This window comes from Bombina bombina, chromosome 7 (genome assembly GCF_027579735.1).
Source record: "Bombina bombina isolate aBomBom1 chromosome 7, aBomBom1.pri, whole genome shotgun sequence".
Classification (NCBI taxonomy): Eukaryota; Metazoa; Chordata; class Amphibia; order Anura; family Bombinatoridae; genus Bombina; species Bombina bombina.
Window position 1 is genome coordinate 320,115,054 of NC_069505.1, and position 19,950 is coordinate 320,135,003.

Consider the following 19,950-nt stretch of genomic DNA (forward strand, 5'->3'; position numbering starts at 1 on the left):
GTTATTCTTCATTGAAGAGATACCTAGGTAGACATCTAGAGCACTATGTGGCAGGAAATAGTGCTGCCATCTAGTGGTCTTGCAAATGGATACAATTCTTGTAAAACTATTGCCATATAGTGCTCTAGACATGTGCATGCTCCTGATCCTACCTACCTGCTTTTCAACAAAAATAACTAAGTAAAATCAATGATAGAAGTAAATTAAAAAAATGTTTAAATATGAGTGCACTATCTGAATCATGAAAGAAAAATTTTGTGTTTCATATCCCTTCAATGTAACAGGACTACTGATATTGTTTCTTTCAAAACACGGCTAACCAAAAATGAAATGGGTTGCTATGTCCTCTACCTTTACTGAGTGCTTCTCAAAAGCCAAACTGTAGAATGAGAAATATGCTGGATTGTATGTGATAAGCGTGGCCGGACTTTTAGCCGACGGACACTTGGCCGACGGACATTTGGCCGAAAGACAAGTGGCTGTCAGATAACAGTCCGGCACGAGATAGATTTGATAGATAGATAGATAGATACATAGATTAGATAGATCAATAGATGCACACTTTTACAACTCAATACAAATAGGATTCATAATATTTTGTTTCCAATTATTTAGATTTATAATGTTTACATATAACGTATTTGTAAAACTCTAGTTTGTCCTATTGCTAGATTCTAATGAATATGTTTTTCTTAGGTTTGAGTATTTTGTCTACTTACAATAGGATATCTATGCAAGGATTTGTACTCATTTATGTGTTTAAGATTCTTTATCCTTTCTATTATTTAGTGCTCATACTTTAAAGCTCTCTGCTTAAATGAGATTATATAAAATAATTCTCTAGCTCTGTGAGCTTCCTCACAAGATTCTAGGAATGGAAAATTTACTGTCTCTCCAAGGGACATTCCCTGCATTTCTGGGTGCGGAGGAAACAAGCTCAGTACAATATAGTAAGTACTGCATGACATGAAGTGTTGCATTTAAACTTCATGCTTTGTATATTTTTAATATACTTTAGACTTCATATCTTGTCCTTACAGTTTTATTACACGCATGCTTTTTACACCTTCTATATTGAACTTTAATACATTTTGATTGTGTATACACCAGTGCATTTATGGTTGTGATATTACAAATTCTATTGCGTTTTGAATGTTTCTGTGTAACTTTAACAAATTAGGGTTATACTCTGTATAACAATGTCTGTGTTTCTTTTACAAATTGAATTAAAAATTGGAAGTGACAGAGGAGTTACCTGGGTGTGTCTGAAGCTCTCACAACTCATTATGTTAAACCTGCAGGTCTTTTTGATTTATCTTGCCTGTTTAACTGACAGAAAACTGCTGTATACTAAACTAGAGGCAAATGCAAGTTAAAACGTAGTGAAAACATTCCAGTGTAATTTGTATTTGATGTAAACTGAGAATGTATATAAGTGCTGCCCCCCCCCCTGTTAAACTCACCCTCCCCTGTGAGATTCTCTATCCCAGAGAGCTTAATTACTTTCCATGAGATGCAGCTCTTATCTCTCTGGGACTTTCGGGTTCCACATTTTTCATTAGAGAATTCTTTGTTCTGTCCCTGTGAAGTCTGCACTATAATTTATCTCTAAGCCGGAAAGTTTTTAATGGCCAGACCCTCGGTTTTTAAGACAATATGTTCTAATAAAGTACATCTAATACTCAGTCACAGTTTTTTTAGTTAGATAAGTAATAAAAATACAAAAAAGACAAGATCCCATTCCTGCTATTACCAAACATAAGTTCTCATGATGTAACTGTTAAAATGTATAATGATGTATTTACAAGTAAAATCAATTCACCAGAGTACATGCACTGTGAGGTACATGTTTTATTTATTTCTGTATGAGGAGAAAAACCCCCCCAGCTAATTGCATCAGTACAGAGTTCACACTTTGTGTTTCATGGTAAAAATCCTTAAAATCAGGAAGGAAATAAAACACTCCATGGTAAGTCCCTGGACAAGCATCCTGATTGGATGCTTAAAAGACTATTACAGTGATAAATAACGTGCTCTAAATTGTTACAGCATGTCATTTTATCACTAGGGACGCTACAGCGCTAGTCACATGACCCAGCTGAGAGACTAGAGTTGCTGTTAGATTATCAGCAGTTTCTGTTCAGGACTAGCAGTATTCTGTAGGTTCTGAGCCATACTTTAACTATGTGTTTAACTCCTTTGTGGAGGTAAAAACACATAGAGCTGCAGAGTTGCTAGTGATAAAAACACAATTTATGCTTACCTGATAAATTTATTTCTCTTGTGGTGTATCAAGTCCACGGATCATCCATTACTTGTGGGATATTCTCATTCCCAACAGGAAGTTGCAAGAGGACACCCACAGCAGAGCTGTTATATAGCTCCTCCCCTAACTGCCATATCCAGTCATTCGACCGAAAACAAGCCGAGAAAGGAGAAACCATAGGGTGCAGTGGTGACTGTAGTTTAAATTTAAAAATTACCTGCCTTAAAATGACAGGGTGGGCCGTGGACTGGATACACCACAAGAGAAATAAATTTATCAGGTAAGCATAAATTGTGTTTTCTCTTGTAAGGTGTATCCAGTCCACGGATCATCCATTACTTGTGGGATACCAATACCAAAGCTAAAGTACACGGATGAAGGGAGGGACAAGGCAGGTACTTAAACGGAAGGTACCACTGCCTGTAAAACCTTTCTCCAAAAAATAGCCTCCGAAGAAGCAAAAGTATCAAATTTGTAGAATTTTGAAAAGGTATGAAGCGAAGACCAAGTCACCGCCTTACAAATATGTTCAACAGAAGCCTCATTTTTAAAGGCCCAAGTGGAAGCCAAAGCTCTAGTAGAATGAGCTGTAATCCTTTCAGGAGGCTGCTGTCCAGCAGTCTCATAGGCTAAGCGGATTATGCTTCTTAGCCAAAAAGAAAGAGAGGTTGCCGAAGCCTTTTGACCTCTCCTCTGTCCAGAGTAGACAACAAACAAAGCAGATGTTTGACGGAAATCTTTAGTAGCTTGTAAGTAAAACTTTAAAGCACGAACAACGTCCAGATTGTGTAATAGACGTTCCTTCTTTGAAGAAGGATTAGGACACAAGGATGGAGCAACAATCTCTTGATTGATATTCTTGTTAGATACCACCTTAGGTAAAAACCCAGGTTTGGTACGTAGGACTACCTTATCCGTATGGAAAATCAGATAAGGAGAATCACATTGTAAGGCAGATAACTCGGAGACTCTACGAGCCGAGGAAATAGCTACCAAAAAAAAAAATTTCCAAGATAAAAGTTTGATATCTATGGAATGAAGAGGTTCAAACGGAACTCCTTGAAGAACCTTAAGAACCAAATTTAAGCTCCATGGCGGAGCAACAGGTTTAAACATAGGCTTGATTCTAACTAAAGCCTGACAAAATGCCTGAACGTCTGGAACATCAGCCAGACGCTTGTGCAAAAGAATAGACAGAGCAGAAATCTGTCCCTTTAAGGAACTAGCTGACAATCCTTTTTCCAAACCTTCTTGGAGAAAGGATAATATCCTGGGAATCCTGACCTTACTCCATGAGTAACCCTTGGATTCACACCAATAAAGATATTTACGCCATATCTTATGATAAATTTTCCTGGTGACAGGCTTTCGTGCCTGTATTAAGGTATCAATGACTGACTCGGAGAAGCCACGCTTTGATAAAATCAAGCGTTCAATCTCCATGCAGTCAGTCTCAAAGAAATTAGATTTGGATGGTGGAAAGGACCCTGAAGTAGAAGGTCCTGTCTCAGAGGCAGAGTCCATGGTGGAAAGGATGACATTTCCACTAGATCTGCATACCAGGTCCTGCGTGGCCACGCAGGCGCTATCAAAATCACCAATGCTCTCTCCTGCTTGATCTTGGCAATAAGTCGAGGGAGCAGAGGAAACGGTGGAAACACATAAGCCAGGTTGAAAGACCAGGGCGCTGCTAGAGCATCTATCAGCGTTGCCTTGGGGTCCCTGGACCTGGATCCGTAACAAGGAAGCTTGGCGTTCTGGCGAGATGCCATGAGATCCAGTTCTGGTTTGCCCCAACGATGAATCAATTGTGCAAACACCTCCGGATGGAGTTCCCACTCCCCCGGATGAAAAGTCTGACGACTTAGAAAATCCGCCTCCCAGTTCTCTACACCTGGGATATGGATAGCTGATAGGTGGCAAGAGTGAATCTCTGCCCAGCGAATTATCTTTGAGACTTCTAACATCGCTAGGGAACTCCTTGTTCCCCCTTGATGGTTGATGTAAGCCACAGTCGTGATGTTGTCCGACTGAAATCTGATTAACCTCATTGTCGCTAGCTGAGGCCAAGCCTGAAGAGCATTGAATATCGCTCTAAGTTCCAGAATATTTATTGGAAGGAGTGTCTCCTCCTGAGTCCACGATCGCTGAGCCTTCAGGGAGTTCCAGACTGCACCCCAACCTAGAAGGCTGGCATCTGTTGTTACAATTGTCCAATCTGGCCTGCGAAAGGTCATACCTTTGGACAGATGGACCCGAGATAGCCACCAGAGAAGAGAATCCCTGGTCTCTTGATCCAGATTTAGTAGAGGGGACAAATCTGTGTAATCCCCGTTCCACTGACTGAGCATGCATAGTTGCAGCGGTCTGAGATGTAAGTGTGCAAACGGCACTATGTCCATTGCCGCTACCATTAAGCTGATTACTTCCATACACTGAGCCACTGAAGGGCGCGGAATGGAATGAAGAACACGGCAGGAATTTAGACGCTTTGATAACCTGGACTCCGTCAGGTAAATTTTCATTTCTACAGAGTCTATCACAGTCCCTAGGAAGGAGACTCTTGTGAGTGGGGATAGAGAACTCTTTTCCTCGTTCACTTTCCACCCATGCGACCTCAGAAATGCCAGTACTACGTCCGTATGAGACTTGGCAATTTGGAAGTTTGACGCCTGTATCAGGATGTTGTCTAAATAAGGGGCCACTGCTATGCCCCGCGGCCTTAGGACCGCCAGAAGCGACCCTAGAACCTTCGTAAAGATTCTTGGGGCTGTAGCTAATCCAAAGGGAAGAGCTACAAACTGGTAATGCCTGTCTAGAAAGGCAAACCTGAGAAACCGATGATGATCTTTGTGTATCGGAATGTGAAGATAAGCATCCTTTAGATCCACTGTAGTCATATATTGACCCTCCTGGATCATAGGTAGGATGGTACGAATAGTTTCCATCTTGAATGATGGAACTCTGAGGAATTTGTTTAAGATCTTTAGATCCAAAATTGGTCTGAAGGTTCCCTCTTTTTTGGGAACCACAAACAGATTTGAGTAAAAAACCTGTCCCTGTTCCTCCTTTGGAACTGGGTGGATCACTCCCATAACTAGGAGGTCTCGTACACAGTGTAAGAATGCCTCTCTCTTTATCTGGGTTGCAGATAATTGTGAAAGGTGAAATCTCCCTTTTGGGGGGGAAGCTTTGAAGTCCAGAAGATATCCCTGGGATATAATTTCCAACGCCCAGGGATCCTGGACATCTCTTGCCCACGCCTGGGCGAAGAGTGAAAGTCTGCCCCCTACTAGATCCGTTACCGGATAGGGGGCCGTTCCTTCATGCTGTCTTAGAGGCAGCAGCAGGCTTTTTTGCCTGCTTACCTTTGTTCCAGGTCTGGTTTGGTCTCCAGACCATCTTGGACTGAGCAAAAGTTCCCTCTTGTTTTGCATTAGAGGAAGTTGATGCCGCACCTGCCTTGAAGTTTCAAAAGGCACGAAAATTAGACTGTTTGGCCCTTGATTTGGACCTGTCCTGAGGAAGGACATGACCTTTTCCTCCAGTGATATCAGCAATAATCTCCTTCAAACCAGGCCCGAATAGGGTCTGCCCCTTGAAGGGAATGTTAAGCAGCTTAGATTTTGACGTCAGCTGACCATGATTTAAGCCATAGCGCCCTGCGCGCCTGTATAGCAAAACCAGAATTCTTAGCCGTTAGTTTAGTTAAATGAACAATGGCATCAGAAACAAAAGAATTGGCTAGCTTAAGTGCTCTAAGTTTGCCAGGTATGTCATCCAATGGAGTCGCTACCTGTAAAGCCTCTTCCAGAGACTCAAACCAGAACGCCGCAGCAGCAGTGACAGGAGCAATGCATGCAAGGGGCTGTAGAATAAAACCTTGTTGAATAAACATTTTCTTAAGGTAACCTTCTCATTTTTTATCCATTGGATCTGAAAAAGCACAACTGTCCTCGACAGGCATAGTAGTACGCTTTGCTAGAGTAGAAACTGCTCCCTCCACCTTAGGGACTGTCTGCCATAAGTCCCGTGTGGTGGCGTCTATTGGAAACATTTTTCTAAAAATAGGAGGGGGAGAGAACGGCACACCTGGTCTATCCCATTCCTTAGTAATAATTTCTGTAAACCTTTTAGGTATTGGAAAAACATCAGTACACACCGGCAGTGCATAGTATTTATCCAGTCTACACAATTTCTCTGGCACTGCAATTGTATCACAGTCATTCAGAGCAGCTAAAACCTCCCTGAGCAATACATGGAGGTGTTCAAGCTTAAATTTAAATGTAGAAATATCAGAATCAGGTATCTTTCCTGAGTCAGAAACATCACCCACAGACTGAAGCTCTCCTTCCTCAGCTTCTGCATATTGTGAGGCAGTATCAGACATGGTTCTTAAAGCGTCAGTATGCTCTGCATTTCGTCTAACCCCAGAGCTATCTCGCTTACCTCTAAATTCAGGTAGTCTGGCTAATACCGCTGACAGTGTATTATCCATGACTGCCGCCATGTCTTGTAAAGTAATCGCTATGGGCGCCCTAGATGTACTTGGCGCCATTTGAGCGTGAGTCCCTTGAGCGGGAGTCAAAGGATCTGACACGTGGGGAGAGTTAGTCGGCATAACTTCCCCCTCGTCAGATTCCTCTGGTGATAAATTTTTTAAAGACAGAATATGATCTTTGTTGCTTATAGTGAAATCAATAAATTTGGTACACATTCTAAGAGGGGGTTCCACCATGGCTTTTAAACATAATGAACAAGGAGTTTCCTCTATGTCAGACATGTTTGTACAGACTAGCAATGAGACTAGCAAGCTTGGAAAACACTTTAAATCAAGTTAACAAGCAAATATAAAAAACGGTACTGTGCCTTTAAGAGAAACAAATTTTGTCAAAATTTGAAAAACAGTGAAAAAAGGCAGTACATCAAACAAATTTTTTTACAGTGTATGTAATAAGCTAACAGAGCATTGCACCCACTTGCAAATGGATGATTAACCCCTTAGTTAAAAAAACGGATCAAAAAAACGATATAGACGTTTTTTAACAGTCACAACAAATTGCCACAGCTCTGCTGTGGCCCTACCTTCTCCAATAAACGACTTTGAGCCCTTTAGAGATATCCTATAGCATTCAGGGGACTTCTGAGGAAAGCTGGATGTCTCAGTCTGTAATTTTAAAAAAAAGCGCTAACATAGGCCCCTCCCACTCATACTACAACAGTGGAAAGCCTCAGGAAACTGTTTCTAGGCAAAAATAAAGCCAGCCATGTGGAAAAAACTAGGCCCCAATAAAGTTTTATCACCAAAGCATATATAAAAATGATTAAACATGCCAGCAAACGTTTTATATTGCATTTTTATAAGGGTATTACCCCTGAGAGTAAGCATGATACCAGTCGCTATTAAATCACTGTATTCAGGCTTAACTTACATTAATCCGTTATCAGCAGCATTTTCTAGCATTTCCATTTCTAGAAAAAAATTGTAACTGCACATACCTCATAGCAGAGTAACCTGCATGCCATTCTCCCGCTGAAGTTACCTCTCTCCTCAGACATATGTGAGAACAGCAATGGATCTTAGTTACAACCTGCTAAGATCATAAAAAACTCAGGCAGATTCTTCTTCTATTTACTGCCTGAGATAAAATAGTATAACTCCAATACCATTTAAAAATAACAAACTTTTGATTGAAGAAAAAAAACTAACTATTTTTCACCACTCTCTCTTACTACCTCCATGCTTTTTGAGAGTTGCAAGAGAATGACTGGATATGGCAGTTAGGGGAGGAGCTATATAACAGCTCTGCTGTGGGTGTCCTCTTGCAACTTCCTGTTGGGAATGAGAATATCCCACAAGTAATGGATGATCCGTGGACTAGATACACCTTACAAGAGAAATTATATTTTATTATTATAACGGCCATTTAAAGTTCTTCTATAAAGGGATATAGATACAATGACTAATTCTGAGGTAAAATATATTGTTTTTTATAGAGAAATGTTCATATTATATTTTTTAGTCTGATTTTTTATAGATAAGCTACATAACATTCAAGTGATTTAGCATTTGGGTTACATATCCCTTTCATCAGCAAATATATCCCACTATACTCTAGTCTATGTATCTAGGATGGTTGATTAGAGTTTATAATGGTATAATTAGTCATGTGCATTTGAAAGTTTTCAGATGCCTCCAAAGAAGGCGGCAGACACTCGAAGCGTTCAGCACTTTTCAGAGCTCAATGTATTCTTGTGAATGTGCAACACACTAAGATCTGAATTTGCTGTGAGCAACCACCTTTTCCGCTAGCAATTAGAGTATAACATATTTTATTGCAATCTAAAGAAACAGAATGATCAAACGTATACAATAATCTATATTACGAGTGGCACGTTAACTGGTAAAAAATTGTAACACTATGGTACGCCTATGTAACTAGATTGCAATCCATAGTGTTTCCATTTTTACTTCCATATTACAAGTTCAAAGTAAAATGTTAGCTCTCGAGACCTCTCTACTGTTAATAAAGGGACACAAACTAGGCCGATATTTCTTTTAGGCTTTCCTACTTCCTGCATGATCAGATTAATGAGGTCACTACCTATGAACACTCAAAGTATATACAAAAGAGAGTTCACTAGCTCAGTAGAAAGGCGACTTCCTGAGCGCCTCGGCTTCTTAGAAATCTCGCTTGAGTGGCGAGGTTTTGTATATCAGAAACTAATAAGTAAAAATAATTACTTCCCTTTAAATAAAAAAAAAGACACTAGTTCAAGAAAAAAACATCAAAACTTGTTTATAGATTTATACATGTATGTACATATACAAAGAACGCAAAATCAGAACAGGTTTATCGGAATCATACAATTTTCTTTAATACATAAACAAGCAGTAAAATAGAAATATTTTTTTGTCTTTTTGTTCCTATTTTTTTATTTTTAAAATTTTTATTTTGAAAAATCCTCATTAAACATGCTGAAACATGAAAGGGGAACAGGAACCAGGCAGGATGCGCAAACCCCCCCCCCCAAAAAAAAAACATAGTTGCACCAGAGCTCATCAAACAATAGGAAGAGCCCCTGCCATCTATACTGGTGTACTGGTTATACCCACAAGTGCCCACTCAACTGGCATCGGTATTGTACACGGAAAGCACTTTTTTTTAACAGGGATACAAATTAGACTTATACAATAAATTGTGTTTATAAACTTCATTTTGTCATGTTAAATTCTGAAAGCAAAGAGAGACACACTCACAACTACATGGCTTTACATTGAAGCTGTCTTGGTTTGGTACTTAAATATGTTTATTCTCTCTCCAGTTTTGGGAAATTTCACTCTAATATGACCCAGCCCCCACAGATAATAATGTAAGAATGGTCTATTGATCCTGATGGCCAGATATAGTTTATAATAGATCTTTGCCCACTCAACTAAAACTATCTTTTGTTAGGGAGATGGGGTAGGAGGTCCAATAAAGATCGGCTTCAAAATAATTTTAACACATACTGCCCTAAGCCATCTTGGCATGGCACATATTCACAACTGCATGGGCCAACAAAAGCTCCACTCTATAAAAATGTGTGTGTGTGTGTATATATATATATATATATATATATATATATATATATACACACACATTATAAAAATGCACGGAAGGTACTGTAGATGTTAATGCAATTAAACCCCCTAGTACGAGAAATGTGTAAGTATCTTTAGGACGTCTGTACAATTTTAGAATGTTCGAATAAACCTTTTTGTTTTAAAATAAATTCAATTTTAACCACACCTGAGTGTGAACATTCTGTTTAGACAGTTGAGTTGTTATTCTTCTATTAATAAACATGGAAAATGAGTTATGAAGTGTTTAATCAGAATAACAATTAGGCAAAATGTTAACATTACCACCACCAAGACAGGTCAAGTGATGTCCTTAAAAATGAGGATCAACCATGATTTATAAAAATCGGAAGATAAGGAATGCTAAAATGTACTGAGATTGGATTATCCTAAGGCAATAAGGGGATACGATATAACGGGTAAAAGTGGAGTTTAGCATTGGATAGGCCCAGACGCTGAACATATACCCTGTATGACATTGCTATAACCTACCTTCAGTGCAAAAGAGAATATTAAACCCATCGGCTTGTCTACCAGATAGAGATACCCAGTAAAACACGCAGCCAATCTAGAGTATAATCAGGGAGATAGAAGAGCACCGAGAATATTTATGGCTTTACCATACTACTTGGTTAAATCGAGACATAGCCCTAGATAGAGATGCTAATATGATTAAGCTACTACTAAATACAATTAGGAAAACTCTATAAAGCATTCTATAAGAGAATAAAATAGAAACTAAATAAAAAGCAGGTACAATGTTCTGACCTTTCTGTTAGGTCTTGTGGCATTTTGTAGTCATGTACTAAAATACAATTAAACAAAAATAATGTAGTTTAAATTGACAAGCATTTAATAAAAGGGAAATTGTACAATACTATTTTCTCCTCTTTAATTTGTTCACAATTATCAATTTTACCTACTGGCGTATATTAAATTGTTTACAAATAGCTCCTTCACCTTTATTTTCTCATTTGAAATAGCTAATTTAGCCTATTTTTCCCCTACCCCCCATACTGAACATTTTAAGTTCTGGTTACAAAAAAAAGCACGTAAACAAGAAGGTTTAGATAAAATAATGTTTCCAGGTGGTGTCTGTAACAGAGGTTCAATGTAAACAGTAAAAAAGAAGATAAGGACAGAAAAAATAATGAGGCCTCCTTTCTCTGCTAGCTCAACCCATTTCATTGGATTTTGGTTCAATTAGCAGTAACAGTTATTTCATATACAAAATTATACCCAAAGGTGCCATTTGTCCACCATACATTTTAAACTGCAGCTGTGTAACAAGTGATAGTAAACTTATTAAGGAAAAAAACTATTTTACAGTATGCTATCCCTTTAATAAAGATCAGTGGTATCCAGAGAAATATTCTATTACTATAGAAAAAGCATTTCAAACCACTTAAATACATAATTTCCCATAGCCTTTAAACATAGTGTAATGGTTTAATAATTTTGTAAAAATATCTAAAAGGGACAGTCAAGTCCAAAATAAACTTTCATGATTTAAATAGGAAGCTTTCAAGTATAGATGGCGCAGGTCCTAAGCGTCTCTCGATATAGTCAATGTATCTTTAGAGGTATCAATCTTGATGTTGAGGAATGAACTCCAGATGTCACTGGCAATGAAAACTTCACTGTGAGTGGCTGTTAAGGTTGCCACCTTTCTTGGTGGAAATACCGGCCATGCTAATTAAACAGCATAACTCAAAAACTAAAGCTGATAGGACTAATTTTAAATGCTCATTTGTTTTTAACTAGTATTCATCACACTCAGAAGAAGATTCACTTTGACAGGGGCTTTCTTTCAATATTTATTCATTATTTTCTACATTGACCTGAACCTTAAAAATACCGGTCGTGTCGGTAAAATACCGTCTGGGTGGCAACCCTAGTGGCTGTACAAAACAACAACTTAGAATTGTTTAAATCCTCTTCAGCAAACCTTCTTAACCTTTACTACTTGGGATTTATGTTCTTATGGAATTATAACTATTTTCAGCAAGCCCCCCTTTATTTGCTTGGGATTTATGTTCATGTGGAATTATAACTATTTTTGATTCCTGAGACCACTTGTATAGGAACAATCTAAAAACCTCTATACCAAACAGAAAGTACTGTGACTGACACGTCTCTCTGCTACATCATTACTACAACTGTTGATCACAGCAACATACTGTATACCACAGCAGAGAGTTCCTGCACTTTCAATACCAGAGTATTTCTATCCCCAGCCTACTGAAGGGAACAAAGTTTTGTGATTCAACCTACCTTCACCGGCTGACATCTGAAATTTATCAGAGTGAGTATACTGCACTTATATCATTTGGTTCAGTGTATGCACATCAGTGAAGTTTTCATTCCGAGTGAAATGGAGCTCATTCCTCAACATCGAGATTGATACCTATAAAGATACATTGACTATAGAGACATATAGAGACTTATAGGACCTGCGCCATCTATATTCGAATGCTATTATATACTAACAGCCCCTTGGGAGAGACTGAGAGAAGGCAGTGGTCAACGTTAGAGGTGAGTACTAGTTCTTTTCATTCTTACAGCCTTTTTGTATTAACACCTAAAATTGTCTGTATTTATTGCTTGCTATGATTCAAATAAGCATGTCATTTTAAACAACTTTCCAATTTACTTTTATCATCAATAGTGCTTTGTTCTCTTGGTATTCTTAGTTGAAAGCTAAACCTAGGTAGGCTCATATGCTAACTTCTTAGACCTTGAAGGCCCCCTCTTATCTAAACGCATTTTGACCGTGTTTCACCACTAGAGGGCATTAGTTCACGTGTGCCATACAGATAACAGAGTTTACGCACGTGAAAATACTTAGAAGCACTAATTGCCTAAAATGCAGAGGCTTAGATACAAGGTAATTACAGAGGTAAAAAGTGTATTATTATAAGTGTGTTGGTCATACAAAACTGGAGAATGGGTAATGAAGGGATTATCTATCTTTTTAAACAAAAATTCTGGTGTTGACTGTCCCTTTAATAAACTTTTCAAGGGGAATAGAATATACCCCAAGCCATAACAATAGAGGCTGGTTCTTTTCCAGTTCAAAAGAATATGAACATTTTCATCCTGAAAAATTGTACACAAAATGAATTATATGCAGATTAAGGGCTAGATCACAAGTGGCATGTTAACAGTTAAGTGCGAGCAAAAAGGGGTTATTAAATTATTAAAAAATTTGAACGTAAACTTTATAATGGCTCAAAGATATGAGGGCTCAGATATTAGGGGGAAAAAAACGGCCAAAGGGCTTTAACATAGAGATACATACATATATATGTCTAAAGATGTATATGTATGTGTGTGTGTGTGTGTATATATATATATATATATATATATAAAAATATATATATATATATATATATATATATATACATATATATATACACACACACACGTGTGCACATATGTATTTATGTCTTTATATGTGTATATATGTATTTAATACATAAACATATAAACACAAATACATATGTACACACATATAGACATATATATAAGTGCATTGGAGCCCTTTGCAGTTTAGATGAAAACATGAAACAGCATATTTATGCAATATTAATTTTTATTGAAGTGTTGTTCTGTGTATATACTGTAAATATTTCACATTCCAATGTTCTTCACATAGGGGAATATGTAAGTATTTATAAATAAATATATATATATTTATTTAGGTATAGATATATATTGCACCAAAATACCATCAGATATATATAGAAATATGTATGTATAAATAGAATATTCTGCCATGTGAAAAACATTGGAATGTGAAATATTCATATTTTCATGTTGGTTTAGCGCATTTGAGAATATGCGATTGTATTTGCATGAGAGTAGGGTGTTAGGTTTCCCCCCACTTTTTTTGTACGTTATCGCGTGCAAGCGAAAACGTTTTACCTTTAACTTGTAATACGAGCACTACCCGACACGCACAAAAAGATTACTTCTAGCAGAGTTAGCGCTTTGAGCAGGAGCGTTAACTACCGCTCCAATCTGGCTCTAATTGTGTGATCTGTTTTTCAGTTGTAATATAATCAAGACGCGGAAGGTCGCATAAATAATTAGATGCTACATTACCTACATTCAATTCTGTGCATTTTTGGATCAGTGATTTGCAGGATCATATTCTAGAACACTGATTTTATAACAGCCATTGAAAAATCATTTATACTTGATTAGCATTATCTTGTCTTGACTCCATCTTAACCAATAAAATACACCACTGGTTTTCAAACCTGTCCTCAGGCCTCCATTGCAGGCCACATTTTGTGGATGCCTGAACTAGAGCACAGGTTAAATAATCAGCTGTTTAGCAAACCTGGTAATTTTATCTGCTCTCACCCAAGGTAATCCTAAAAACCATGCCTGTTGAGGAAGCCTGAGGAAAGGTTTGAAAACCAGTGCTGTATGCAGCCCTAACTTTTCCCCCAAACCATCCACCCACACCAAACTGTACCACTGACTCCAACCCTGGACCTGAACAGATTACACTGACTTTGCCAACTCCATTCTTGTACAGCAATCTTGTCCTTCAGATTACCCTAACTCTGCCACAGTTCACTCCAACTGCATACTTGCCCACCAAACTCCATATCTTCGATATATTTCTAAATAATTTGAGATATGTTATGCCAATGTTATTGTCCTAAATCAGAAGCAGCAACCCTTTTGTAGAGTGTACCCACAAAAAAATACTCTTTTGAATGTCCATGGTATGGTACCTATTTTTAAAGTCCAAATGGACATTAAATATACTTTTTATTTTAAATCAATAACATATGTTAGCTAATGAAGCATAGCTGCTGATATTTAGCATGGATTAATAGGACAAATATGGAACTTTGTATTATTGTGGTAGCTAAGAGGCAAATGCAAGCAAATTTATGAGTGCCAGTTGTGCACTTATGCCTGTCTTAAACCAATAATGGCACAGTTTCCTGGAGCAGATACTTGCAATAATGTGCTAATGTATAAATCACTTGGCAAATTATAAAGGAAATACCAAATTTGGTGTTGACTAATTTATAAAGAAGGAGCAAAAAACTGACTTGAAAGTCTGCTAATTGTAAACCTTACATTGGGTGAATTGCCAGAATAGCTACAATTCAATATTTGTCCTTGTTCCAAACATCTTTAAAGTATGAAATTAGATCCGATTTGTAGCAATTTCTTTTAATAACAGTATTAAATTTCTTACATTAAATTGCTTGGCCGTCTCTAATTATTCTCAATATTAAAATTATTTGAATGAAAAGCATGCATTGAATGGACTGCAAATTATATTAATCCAAATTTTGAAATTGAACCACCTCCTGAAACTCTCTTGGCAAATGCAGTGTTTTTTTTTATTAATTATAATCTATGGGAGAACTCTGTATAGGAAAATAACACACTATAAAGCTGAATTTCTAGATTAAATGTATATATACTGAAAACAATGTTGGAATTGATCAGTATGTGAAATAATTACAAAAAATTCAAGAATAGCTAACCCAGCATATCACCTATACCTATATATATATTTGCCCAGAGGGACACTTAAATATGGAGCTATCTGATCCCAGAATAAAGTTATGAGTATATTTATAAAATTTTATAAAAACAAAATTAACCTGTGAATAGGATTATAAAGTTTCCAACTGTCCAGTAAATATTATACAAAAAGACTGACATTTACACATCCTTTTTTGTTAAGCCCGTTAATGCCTCAATATTTTTCAAATATGGTTAAAAAAAAAAGTCACATTGGGCAGCCATATTTGTAAAGGATTGATTGATAATTGCACCTACAGCATGTCCCCAGGGCTAATTTGCGTGTTTATTCCAAAGATTACTGATGCGCATGCACTGAGAACACAGGTGCCAGACAGCTTTAGGGGAAATACCCGGATAAGCACTGGGAATATGCAGTAGGTGCCCCCAGATCTGGGCCAATCTTGGATTTAAAGAGACACAAAACCCACATTTTTTCTTTCATGATTTAGATAGAACATGCAATTTTAAAAAAAACTTTTCAATTTATTTCTAGTATCTGTTTTGTTTTCTTTGTATCCTTTGTTAAAAACTATACCTACATTGGCTCAGAAGCTGCTGATTGGTGGCTGCACATTTATGCAACTTGTCATTGGCTTCCAGCTAACTCCCAGTAGTGCATTACTGTTTCTTCAACAAAGGATACCAAGAGAATGAAGCAGATTACATAATAGTAGTACATTGGAAAGATATTTAAAATTCTATGTTCTATCTGACTTATGAAAGAAATTTTTTTGGGGTTTCATGTCCCTTGAAATTTTTTTTATGTTAAGGTAACATTATGAAGAATAGCATATTAGAAATATATGCACTTTAGTGTAGGACCAAAGAGATCAGTTTTAGATTTGGCTTTAAAAATAAACACACCCCTGTATAGGCTTATTATGGACATATGCCCTGCAGGCCATAAGCTGCCTTTAACTCAAAACCAGCATGTACAGGTATAGGACACAAACATGTGGTAAGCTGGGTGTGGAGACTAAGATTTGTAATGTTATTTAAAGGAGTCTGCAATTGTAAAATAATATGCTCTGTTTTAGTATTGCACTATTGCTTGTATATGATTATGTCTCTCTAAGGGCAATGGGGGAAACCAGACGTGGACTTCTTGGCCAGTGTGCTTAGAGGAATATGGCTGCACCTCACTGATGAGACCCAAATAAGGCCGAAATTGCCTGGTATTTCAGGGCTGGACTGACCTTGTTAGGCGGGAACAGACTGATATACTTATGGTAAGTTCTTCTCTGTGAAAAGCAACAAGCTAACAAGTTATTGAGCGGTTGTTTATTCCTGAGAGAGTGCTTCTCTTTCTCTATGTATTTATGATTATGTATTTAACCACTGCAAAGGGGTTAAACGTATAAAGTGAGGTCTGCAGCAGCAATGCACTACTGGTACCTACCTGAACCCATCTTGTGAACCAGTGACAAGAGGCATGTGTGTGTATCCACCAATCACCAGTTAGCTCCAAGAAGCGCACTGCGACTCCTGAGCCTATCAAGCTATGTTTTTTCCACAAAGGATACCAAGAGAATGAAGTCAATTTGAAAATGACTGTATTGCATGTTCTTTCTGAACTACGTCTCTAATCGCTTCTGTAAAATAGTAAGATAGATATACAGGAAGACATTTATTTTCTGGAATAAATGCCGTTAGTGAACCTAGTCAGTATGTACTTATTTATTTATATATTTAGCAATGCCATCAATAGCAAATACAGATGTTTGTATATAAGACACATAGCACTGGTTCTACAAATAGGAATGGTCCCTTAATTAACCCTTTTCTTTTTCAGGAATGTATCATGAGTGCAGCCATATATCCGCTTCTAATTAAAGGAACAGTAAAATTAAAATTAAACTTTCAAGATTCATACAGAGCACACTGTTTTCAACAAATTTCCAATGTACTTCTATTATTTAATTTGCTTCCTTCTCTTGGTATCCTTTGTTGAAAAAGCATACCTAGGTAGGTTCAGGTTGGTGGCTGCACATATATGCCTCTAGCCATTGTTTCACCAGATGTGTTCAGCCTGATCTCAGTAGTGTATTGCTGCTCCTTCAACAAAGTACACCAAGAGAATGATCACATTTGATAATAAAATTAAATTGAAAATGTATTTAAAATTGTATTCTCTATCTGAATCATGAATGAAAAAAAGGGTTTAATGTCCCTTTAGTCTGGGTAGGGTAATATGGCTCATTTGCTTATAGGAAGTTATGGACAGTGCTTTCATTTACAGCTTTTTTAGTTTTCGCATATTGACATCCAGCAACAAAAAAACAAAACAATTTGTTTCAGGCCTTGCAAAATGACCCATCTTCTGTTAACTGTTTAATACTGGTCAACCTAGAATATGACCGCCACTCTATATGATTGTTCAAGTTCACCACTAGGAAAACAATATACTTCTTAAAGTATACATAATGCCTTGCAGGACACCTGGCATTAGTTAGGTTTGGAATGTATGAGGTTTATTTACGCCTTTATTTCTCCACTTATATGCGGAAAACACAATTAAACAACTACACCGTGTCATCAACCCAGGAATCCTTCTGAGAACTGGAAGAGCAAGTACCTCCTGAATCATATTCATCTGCCCCCTCATCACATATATTATCAACGCTTCATTCACAGACTGATTTTAGGGTAAACCTGTTAAAACATAATTATTATTTTCTACCCGTCAAGGCTCCCGTAGCGCTGCTAAAACTCGGATTCTTTCCACCAACTGGGGTTGAAAGGCATTGGCTCACTCGCCTCACTAACACAAGTTTTCAACATGCAGCCCCAAGCTGGAAGCCACATAAAAACAGCAAGAGCCTTAAGTCTTCACCTTAATACAGAAAAAATTAAACATCCCCTCCCCCACATGATACAATGAGCAGGCAACGTTACAAATTAACAATAACAACGGCCCTTATTCGTTTCTGTAAACTTCATGTTTTCTGTCAGGCCTGTTTTGATTTTTTTTTGTATCTCCTTATATATAGATTTTGTTAAACAAAAAGGTCTGCTATTCACTTTTTTTCCTCCTCTTTCCCCCCCTCCCCCCCCGCCCTTGTTTTTAAGTTATGGCCTGTCCTTGCTTGAAGGTCTGCCATCCACAGGCAGCAAGCCCGGATGTACGCCCAACTCCACGGCCTGCTCTTTCCAGCGACACTGTATTCCAGAAGCACCTTGGCAGGCCCTTAGACCCTGTTTGATTGAGGGCAGTGGTGGCTGCTGTAAGCCGAGCTGTTTTCAGATGATTTCTGGGAAAAACAGTCTTCACAACTATCGGAATGTGAGCCTGGAAAGAAAAATGAGAGAAACAAAATCAAGCGATAAAAAATAATTGTTAAAAGGAATGGAATCTCCCATAATTACATTTTTGCACAGTTTAAAAGTTACATAACAAATATAAGCTCCAAGATGGCGGCGTCTAGTGTGAAGATGCTGTGCTTGACCATCGATTATTGTAAGGGTTAAAATTAGAGAGCAACTTTGAAGACAGCTTCATACACACAAGGAAAAACAATACCATAGCGAGTATTGACCATTTTATTGTAGTTATACTAAGCAGTTTAAAGGGATAGTAAAGTCCAAATTAAACTTTCATCCTTCAGATAGGGCATGCAATTTTAAACAACTTTCCAATTTACTTTTATCATCAAATTTGCTTTGTTCTTTTGGTATTCTTAATTGAAAGCTAAAGCTAGGTATGCTCACATGCTAATTTCTAAGCCCTTGAAGGCCACATCTTATCTGAATGCATTTGACATTTTTTCACAGCTAGAGGGCGTTAGTTCATGTGTTTCATATAAATAACATTATGCTCACACACGTGAAGTTATTTAAGAGTCAGCACTAATGCAACTCCATTAAAAGATCTGAGATAAGGAGGCAGTCTGCAGAGGCTTAAATACAAGGGTATTACAGAGGTAAAAAGTATATTTCTATAACAGTGTTGGTTATGCAAAACTGGGGAATGGTAAATAAAGGGATTATCTATCTTTTTACACAATAACATGTTTGGTGTTCACTATTCCTTTAATGTCCCTTTAAAGGGACACAAAACACTCTAATCACAAAACATTTGTTGTTGTCTTACTGTAAAATAACATATCAGCTAAGTGAGGAACCAATCAGTACTTGTTACTGGAGTAGCTAAATTAGCCAGGTCATTATGTTTGCAAAGCATTCCTTGTTTTGGAGTTTATTATCTGATAAATTCTGCTCAGGACAATTAGGAACAGATATGTAGCAGGTTTAGCCTAGTGACATGGTGTGCATTTACTGTACCCAGAATTAGAAAACTCACAATTTTCAGGGTCGAATTACACAAAAAGAAGGCAAGATAAAAGTATATTGTAAAAGTTGTTTTATTCTACACATAATTAAATATGTTCTATTATAATCTTAAAGTATTCACTATCCCTTTAAAAAAATAATCTAATTTGTTAAATCATGTTGTTTGTGTATTGTGTATTACTATATATAGGTATATACAGATATA

General features: G+C 37.3%; 1 protein-coding gene across 1 annotated transcript in view; it reads right to left on the minus strand.

The window, feature by feature from the left end:
• Positions 1-9,040: 9,040 nt before the first annotated feature.
• The window catches only part of CAMK1 (calcium/calmodulin dependent protein kinase I), a 339,090-nt gene continuing 328,180 nt past the window's right edge, over positions 9,041-19,950 (minus strand). The window contains exon 12 of the mRNA XM_053720980.1: positions 9,041-18,744. Within this exon, the coding sequence (XP_053576955.1) occupies positions 18,644-18,744 (101 nt within the window). The 3' untranslated portion in view covers positions 9,041-18,643. The remainder of the gene's footprint in view (positions 18,745-19,950) is intronic.